Genomic DNA, 9,420 nt, shown 5'->3' on the forward strand with positions numbered 1-9,420 from the left:
AAAACTCGTCTAAGACAACATCATGGCTTAGTACAACATCCTTCTTCTCTGGATCATAAAGTCGATATCCCTCCAAAAGAGAGTTGCAACCAACAAAAATCATTCTCTTGGACTTGGTGTCAAACTTTGCTCCTTCGGTACACGGAAATATGCATCTCTCCCAAAAATATGAAAGTGGGAGACGTCGGGCTTCTTACCAAAATAAGCTTCATACGGGGTCTTCCCAAGAATTGAAGAGGTTGGAGATCGATTTATGGTATGAACTGCCGTCACAACTGCCTCGGCCCATAAAGACTTTGGCAAGTCTCGATGCTCAAGCATGGTCCATGCCATTTCAACCATTGTTCTATTCTTTCGCTCCACAACTCCATTCTCTGAAGTGATCCGGTATTTGTAAGCTTGCGCTTGATGCCTTTGTCCGCCAAAACTGAACGAAAGCATTGGAGGTAAACTCCCCACCTTTGTCCGATCTCAGTTTCAGTTTCAGATCTCAGTTTCAGTTTCAGGAACCTCGAACAAAGTTGTGGCTTGTTGACACTCTAGTGGCTTCAACTATGCTTTACGCGGTTCAGATTTGGGGACCCTCAGTGGACCACCATGGCAGATCTGGTAGCACTAATGGATGGAGATGTATGGAGAGGCCTCTAGTCTCTATGATCTCTCGGAGGCTAAGGCCTCAGTGCCACATGAGATTATTCAAGTTGAGCTAGTTGTCCCCCCTCGTGTGGTCGAGGCCCTTACCAGATCAGTATCCTTCATGCATAATTTATGGGACCTCCCCAAAGACAAATATGCTCGGCTAGCCCTTGAGTCATCCTGACAGCTAGCGCTACACGGGAACACAGCATGCTAGTATGGGCAGATGACATCATGGTTTCAGTCACATGGCGTCAGCATGGATAGACTCCCTCCATTCCAGTACTCCTTGGATGCACCCTCCCTCTCTCTCACACGGACAGAGATCACTAGACTCATATGTCAAGAATTGATTCCACTAGACACGAGGAGCACATGGATACAGAAGTTGGGCACGAAGATGGCTTTCCATAGAGAGCATCTTCTCAAAGTAACAGAGGATGGATATAAGATCAGACCGGCCTATATGGACACTCATTTATCCTATGGGATATGACGTGCTATTGGTCAGATGCACACATCATCGCATCAGCTAGAGATTGAGACTGGCAGATTTAGGAAAGTACCAGCGGAGGCCATGATATGCCAGTTGTGTCATATAGAGCCAGAGACAGAGTTACATCACATTTGTCATTGTCCGGTATACTATGAGATACGAGGCCGCTTTCATTGTCTATTCAAAGAGGGCTTTGGACCATTGGCTAGAGTCATGAGATATCAAGATCACAAATGCCTCGGGTTGTTTTTGCGACAGTTGCACAGACACAAGGAGAGTCTCTTGAGGAGATCAGGCAGTGGGAGACATTCACAGAGGGAGATCATTGACTTCTTTAGAGCAGGGACTCAGCATCCATATGAGCATGCTTCACAGCAGACTTCAAAGCCCACTTATCCCAGAGGTATATTAGTTGACAGAGCCATTGAGCTCGGGAGAGCTAGATGTCCACGTCTACAAGGATCGACGGAGGCTCCATCAGCGGATCAGGACTATTCTAACACAACATGGGAGACGCCAGTAAGACAATTTACAAAGGCAAACATTGACAAAGCTCTTCGGCGACCGATGCAATACTTTCTCAGACAACACCCGATGTCAAGCATCCTTGGGCATTGATGATGACGATGATGATGATGATGATGATGATGATGATGATTTTAGTCGATTTTAGTCTTTCAATTTTCATTTTTATTTTTGTACTCAAGCATTGGATTAGATCCACCAAGATTGCATTAGTTTGCTCTCATAGGTCATTTTGACCTTTTCAAGACGTTTAATATAACATTTCATTTCATTCTCTCTCTCTCTCTCTCTCTCTCTCTCTCTCTCTCTCTCTCTCTCTGTGTGTGTGTGTGTGTGTGTGTGTGTGTGTGTGTGTGTGTGTGTGTGAGAGCTATTATTGAGGAGGGCACATCACATGGTAGGAGAATTTACTGTACTTTTGTGGATTTCTGCAAAGCATTTGACACAGTTCCTAGAGCTTGATTGATGCACAGGTTACAGGAGATGGGTGTACCCACAAAGCTGATTTGGGGGATCATGGCCCTGTATAGGATAGTTGTGGGTCAAGTCCACACTCCCGAGGGGGTGTCTGAGCTTTTTCACTCCACTATTGGGGTGAAACAGGGTTATCCACTCTCCCCTAATTTTTGGTATTTATGTGGATGAGGTTTCAGGTTACATTGAGAGGGAAGGCGACAGAGGAGCATAGTTAGCAGGGACTTGGATTTCTTTATTTCTTTTCCTATGATATTGTGTTGATCTCAGATTCACCGGAGGGAATGCAGCGACATTTGGATACATTACACACATTTGCTAGTGATAGCGGCTTATCGGTGAACCTTGGCAAGACCAAGGTAATGGTGTTCAACACCACACCACAGTGGGTCGGGCGATCTACACCTACCTTTGCATATGGTCAGGAGACGGTGAAGTATACAGATGCATACACTTACCTTGGTGTGGTCTTTAGTGGCCCAGTGTTTTCTTTGAGGAGAGCAATAGAGACTAGGCTAAAGAGAGCATATGCGGCTTTAGGGAAGATGGAGAGGATGTGTTCGCAGTTTCAATTTCAGGAACCTCGAACGAAACTATGGCTTTTCGACACTTTGGTCACATCAGCTATGCTTTATGGGGTGCACATATGGGGGGCATTAGTGGACCACCATAGCCGGGCTAGCAATACTAATGGATGGAAGTGCATGGAGAGGCCTCTGGTCTCTATGATTTCTCGGATGATTAGGGCCAAGGCCTCTGTACCGCATGAGATTATCCGTGCAGATCTCGCTGCTCCCCCACTAGTCATCGAGGCACTTACCAAATCCGTTTCTTTCATACACAGTATCTGGGATCTCTCAGAGACAAATATGCCCATCTAGCTTTGGAGTCTTCTCAACAGCTTGCCTCATAGTGTGACACCTCTTGTTGGTACGCACAAATGACAGCTTGGTTCAAGCTGCATGGTTTTGACATGGATAGATTACCCCCTTTCCACGGACACACCCGCCTTGTCTCTCATCACTCAGCTCATCAGACAGGACTTGATTCAGTTAGACACTAAGAGGACATGGATACAGTCTATGCATGTGCTTGGCACGAAGATGGCTTTCTATAGAGAGCATCTCCTTGAGCTTACAGAGGATGGTTTTTTGACCAAACACGCCTACATGGACACTCATCTATCCCATGGATTACGATGTGTTATTGGACAGATGCGCACATCATCACATTAGTTAGAGATTGAAGCTGGCAGATTTAGAGGAATACCAACAAAGGCAAGGATTTGTCAGTTATGCCATATAGAGCCAGAGAAAGAGTTACATCACATATGTCATTGCCCAGTCTATTATGAGATACGAGGCCGTTTCCAATGCCTATTCAAAGAGGGTTTTGGACCACTGGCCAAAGTTACCAGATATCAGGATCGGAGATACCTTGGGCTATTTTTATTGGCGAGCCTCTTGAGGAGACCAAACAGTAGGAAACACTCACAAAGGGAGATCACTGATTTCTTCAGACTACATACGCGACATTCAGAAGAGCAGGCATCACAGCAAACTTCAAAGTTCAGAGTCCACCTCTACCAATGGTACACTGACTGACAGGGTCACTGAGCTTGGGAGATCCAGACGCCAACGACTGCGGGGTCATCGAGACATCGGTGGAAGTTGCATTAGAGGGTCCGGACTGTTCTGGCACGACATGGGAGACGCCCAGTCAGAGTACTCACTGAGGAGGACATTGATGAGCTTCGCCAACGACCGATGCTGGATATCATAGGATAGGATCTTGATTCCAACATTTCAGCCTTTCATTTCATTCCATTTCATTTCATTTTATTTCACTTTAGCTTAGTTCAGTTTCAGTTTTCAATCTTTTACACAGACATTGTATCAGATTCACCATTTGTAAACTCTTTTGTTTCATAGGTCACTTTGGCGTTTTTTAAGACATTAATATATCATTTCATCTCTCTCTCTCCCTCTCTCTCTCTCTCTCTCTCTCTCTCTCTCTCTCTCACACACAAAAAACATCTCTACCTGGCATTAGATTCACCACATGTAACCTTTTGGTCTCATAGGTCATTTTGGCCTTTTGAAGACGTTAATATAACATTTCATTTCATTTCTCTCTCTCTCAAAACATCTCTACCTCTCTCTCTCACTCCCTCTCTTCAGAAAGTAAAAAGAACCACCATTCACATTAAGAAGCAATCATTAATGCAAGGAAAGAAGTAAAGATTGTGGAAGTGTAAAACCTAGATCTTCACCATTTCAATTATGTTGCACCTAACATTGTAAAGGTGTGAGTCCGGCCTTGCCATGTCATTTGCTTGTGCCAATTTGCCTAATGTATTCGAAAATTATCGTGGTTCCACGAATGCTTTTTTGACGACTGACAATCTTGTTGTCCACCTCCAAACATCTACAAGTCGATAGCAAATGGAACGCATGAATCCAATGGAGGACATGTTGAACATGTAAGTCTCTATTTCTTAGAGTGACTACGACAAGTTTCTCCCACATTGAATTTGCACATAGCAATTTGAGGCATATGGCCACTGGTTAAAGTCCTTCTATCCTCACGTATGGTTATAAACCAATTTTCAAATGCAACTATTGCTAATAGACTCAAGGAGATAGCAAGATATGCTGAAAATGTTACAATAACCAAGAAAAGCATCAAGAGTGCACATGATCATGCAACCTTCTATGCTAACGAGCACAGGCAGCCTTGTGAGCTCCAAAACTGCATCTAGGTATATCTTAAAAAACCCAAGGATTCCAAAACGCTCCGCACCGATATGAGCTCTCAATTATCTTCTCAATATTGCAGACCACTCCAAAAACTGATAAAGATCGCTACGATAACCTATAAGTTAGATTGACATTCACATCTTAGCATTCATGTAGTGTTACAAGTCAACAAGCTAGGGATGAACAGGCTATGGCTGTTTGAGCACGTTTTAACTTGGTAGGAAATTGTTTGTCACTTTTCACTTAACCCAAGTCGGTCCTTGACCAAAGGGTAGCGCCACCTTGTCACGCTTCTTACTGAAAGTATCTAATCTAGTGGAAACATAACCCTCACTCAATTGGGATTAAGCATGGGTGCAATCTTGAAGAGTTGGTTCCCCGGTTTGTTTATCAAGGAAATTGCTAAGAACAGCAATTGGATATAAGGGGGGAAGTGTTACATCCATAGACAACAGAATGGACACTGGAATTGTATCGCGTGCAACGAAAGGGTTTAAGGATTTTAGCTAAGATCTAGTACTTCGCACAACCACAACGTTACTTTACTTTAATTGAGAGAATTGAACTGAACACAATGAGAGAGAGAGAGAGAGAGAGAGAGAGAGAGAGAGAGAGAGAGAGAGAGAGAGAGAGAGAGAGAGCACCGCATGTCGGGTTCCAACCACCCTCAAGAGCCCCCTTGCTCTGTTGCAAAGCAAGTACTTGCTTTAGATTCCTTGCAAAATGCTAATACGATGGCTAAATGCTGAATACTTGATGTTGATGCTGATGAGATCTGGTGCAAAATGCCAGGCTGATCTGATGCAAAATGCTGGGCTGAACTGATGCAAAAATGCTGGGCTGAATTGATGCAAAAAGGTTGGGCTGAATACTGGCTACTGAAGGTTCTTCGCAACAGAAGCCTTCAGAACTGATGGTACTAGGTGCTGGATGCTGAAAACGCTGACCTACAGGGCTGAATATTGATGGCGATGAGGCTGAAAACTCTAATGGATGCTGGCCAAGAAATGTCAGAGGGATGTGGTGCTGGCTGAAAACGCTGATCTGGGTACTTGGTACTCGGTACTCAGTATTGATCTTCTAATGCTCCAAATGGGGACCATGAAGTTCCTTATATAGGTTTTTTAGCCATTTGCCCTACCTACTTCTTATAAATGTCATGTCAAAGTCATTGATTGTATTGTGCAAGAGAGGGTATGCAACTATGACTTGCCTCATCATGCACGTCCTTCTAGAGACTCACAAAATGCCAGGTGAGATCCTAAGCTACCTGAGACTGACGCTGGCCTATAGCTGTCCACATGGCTCAAGTGCAATGTGCACGTGACAAACTGTGTTTGGCCAGTGTGAACCACGCCTTAGATTAGGGTGGTTTTAAAGTCCTACAAATAGGACCTTGGGCTCATTCTGGCAATAAACCCTTGGCAATGCTTGCCTGAACACCCAAGTTAGGGTGCGGGCTGAAGGTATGGGATGCCAATCCTTGAGTGAGGCACTAAACTGCAAGGGTTCCCAAGCTTGGGCTTTAGGGTTGTTTATCTGCATGTTCGGCTTGTGCCATGTCATGCGTGCAAGATGGATCCTTGAGGAGCATCAATAGTGGTAGTGCAAGATCAAGCTTAGCCCCTACAAGCAAGCCCCCTCTGTCCACAAAGTGAGAGCACCTCTACGGCATGAAATTGGCCATAAGGTCAAGTTCTGCCCGCATGTCTGAGCCAAGAAGAGCATTGAGCTTCTTGAGAAGATTGCGGTTTATGAGGTCACCCATATCACAAGTGCCACCGGTGCCGATGAAGTCAAGGGAGGCTAGTGGCTATCAACACGGGTGCGGCCTCTCAAGCATCCATGTCGCCTCCTTTCACATTGGGCCCCTCTCTAATCAACCGCCCCCGATGCCAAACAACGCTCAAGCAGAATTGGAATCAAAGATTGAAGGAAGAGGAGGACACTATGTGTGTTCGATTCTATCATTCTTCTACTAGAACCACATCACCTTTCATGTGGCTCAGTTAGTGTGCATTCTTCTACTAGGACCACATCACCTTTCATGTGGCTCAGTTAGTGTGCATTCTTCAATTCACTTTCATTCCTATTTAGTAGCTAAGTATTGTTTTAAACATCTATCCCATGATTTATTTCAAATAGGTCTCCATATTTTTAAACCATTGCCAACAAAGATTGAAATATATGGCACATTTTAAGTGTGCCCCCTTCATCGAAGACACCACCCGACCTTGCTCGATAAGAGAAGCGGAATGTAAAGCAACCGGCAGAGGCAACAAAGGAAGTCTCTCATGACCATCAACTGTAACAGGCTCCCAACTTCCAACAATGGAAACCCAAGCCTTTTCATAAAAAGCAGAATTGCCATTCTAATTGTTCTTTGAGAGACTGGAAACCGTAATGTACTAAGAAGCTGATGGATAATTTAAGCAGTAAAACCTATGAAGCATTAACAACTGGAAAGAACAAACAGAAGATGTCATGACTAGAAAAAACACAAACTAAAGCAAGATTATGTTTAAGTGGTTCAGATATTAAGCATGTATGACAAATGATTTATGCACAAGTCCTTACTCGCCTGAAAAGAAACCAGGATGGTTTTTATTAATATATAAATCCAAAGAAATGGTCATCAACTTTAAATGCAACAATATGTGTGTGTGGGTGTGTGTTGGGGGGGGGGGGGGGGGGGGGGGGGGGGGGGGAGAGAGAGAGAGAGAGAGAGAGAGAGAGAGAGAGGGGTACAACCCTGCCACAAATGGGCTCGAGCTTCCTCCGAGCGGAAATTGCACTACATTGGCAAGCGTACGACCGTGTCTTGCTCTGTCATGTGCCTTGAATAGTTCAATGTGTTCCTTGGTTATTCCTTTCCCTGAATTCTTTCTAGAAGAAGCTACAAGATCAGCATAGGCATGTTGAAGTTTGATGATCCCAATGTTCCCCTTGGAGTGTACAAATCTCAAGTTTTTGGCAAGAATGTATGTGATTATGACCAAAAAGAGATGTTTGGTTTGCCGATGCAAACAACATTGGGATTTCATCGCTGTGAAGACCTGGATCAATCAGCTTTGATAGCTTCCACACAATGGTATGTTGTTGATACAAAGAGGAGGGAGACAAGGGTTCAAGAAAATGCCCAAACAAGTGAATTGAGTATGCATGACTCATAACAATCAAAGAGAGCAGACGATTATGAGCTTAATGAGTGGGAAAAAAATTGTCAAAATTTGGAGTTTGACTTTAGAAAAGGGTCCACAATAACACATTGCATTGAAAACAATGCCCACAAATGCGTTCAGAACTTTGGAAAATGAGCAAAAAATGAAATGCATTCCTCATGGGAGAGGTAAGGATGTATTATAAGCTATTCAATTTAAAAAATAAAAAACTGGCTTTAACATGTGAATAAAAAATGCATATATCCAAAATGTGCCACAAAAATCAGTGACAGAAGATTCTTGAGTGTCTCAAGCTGAAGAGATTTGGCCTTTATCTGCATGCAGGGAGAAAGAATGAGACGCACCGAGGAGCACCGCCCACACCGGTATATATGCAGAAAGCAAGTGTAAACGCACCAAGGATTTTCGCCCACCAGTTATGTGTGCAGGAAAGAGCCCGTTCGGCAAGTACCCACAAATGCTGAAGAGAAACCCACAAACTCTGTAAGCGTCAGATGCGGAAATAAGCTTTTGAAGAGGAGGAATTCGGTCTGCCGTAGACTCGTAGTCCTTTGAAATATAGCGAGAAAAGGAGAGTGCAGAGAAGAGACGAACGGAGCGAGCCGACCAGTCAACAGCAGCAGAATGAAAAGCTTTTTTTAGCGACTAGAAAATAAGAGGATGATTGATAAAGCTGTTGAACGCGCCCCGCTTGATCTTGGTTGTTGGTTGGCGGGAGTCCTACGCTTCAAGTTACCCCCCAATCATTTCTAATGTATATTCTACCTTCACCTCTATAATCTACAATTCTTTCAAACATTGCTTTAGAATATCTCTTGCGTTGGAACCTGTTATTCTTTAGGCCTATAATCTCTTTTCAATTTGTCTATGATTAGTGGGCAAAGATGCATGCCTCGTGTTAAGCTTTCATTATATTTTTCCTCCTACTTTAGAAAGGGTCGTCTTTGCATGGGTCAAGACTTTCTTATACTAGGAGGACCATCAAGTTACAATTCTTTTTTTTGCTATCTAAACTAACATAATATGGCGAAAGGGGAAGCCTTTTACACGTGTCAAAATCTGTGATATGAAGGCTAAACTCCAAAACTTAGAGAAACCTCTGTGCACGCGATAAAGAGGGAGGAGAGAGAGAGAGAGAGACAGAGAGAGAGAAAGAGGCTGCCAAAGGCGGCGGTCGTACCAGTCTAATATTAAGTCTCCATAATTTTGGAAAAATAAATAATCTCTCAAAAAATATCTAGAATGCAAAAATAAAGGTAAGGTAAGGAAATAAAAAGCCTCTTGAGATTGAAAGTCTACGGTCAAAAGACTTTGTATTCTATACATGTATGTCATCTTTAGCATCACA

General features: G+C 43.6%; 1 protein-coding gene across 10 annotated transcripts in view; it reads right to left on the bottom strand.

Moving 5' to 3' along the window:
- The window catches only part of LOC147429592 (aspartic proteinase 36-like), a 136,060-nt gene extending 127,258 nt beyond the window's left edge, over positions 1-8,802 (bottom strand). For 2 of the 10 annotated variants that reach the window (XR_015185889.1, XR_015185890.1), the window contains exon 1: positions 7,642-8,802. Coding sequence is in view for 5 of the 10 variants with exons in the window: in XM_086495845.1 (XP_086351971.1) it covers positions 7,642-7,934 (293 nt within the window). In the remaining 5 variants the exon portion in view is untranslated. The remainder of the gene's footprint in view (positions 1-7,641) is intronic. The other 8 variants (XM_086495845.1, XM_086495846.1, XM_086495843.1 and 5 more) reach the window with 8 other exon arrangements.
- Between the last annotated feature and the right edge of the window lie 618 nt (positions 8,803-9,420).

This window comes from Adiantum capillus-veneris, chromosome 22 (assembly GCF_014529385.1).
Source record: "Adiantum capillus-veneris isolate H3 chromosome 22, ASM1452938v2, whole genome shotgun sequence".
NCBI lineage: Eukaryota > Viridiplantae > Streptophyta > Polypodiopsida > Polypodiales > Pteridaceae > Adiantum > Adiantum capillus-veneris.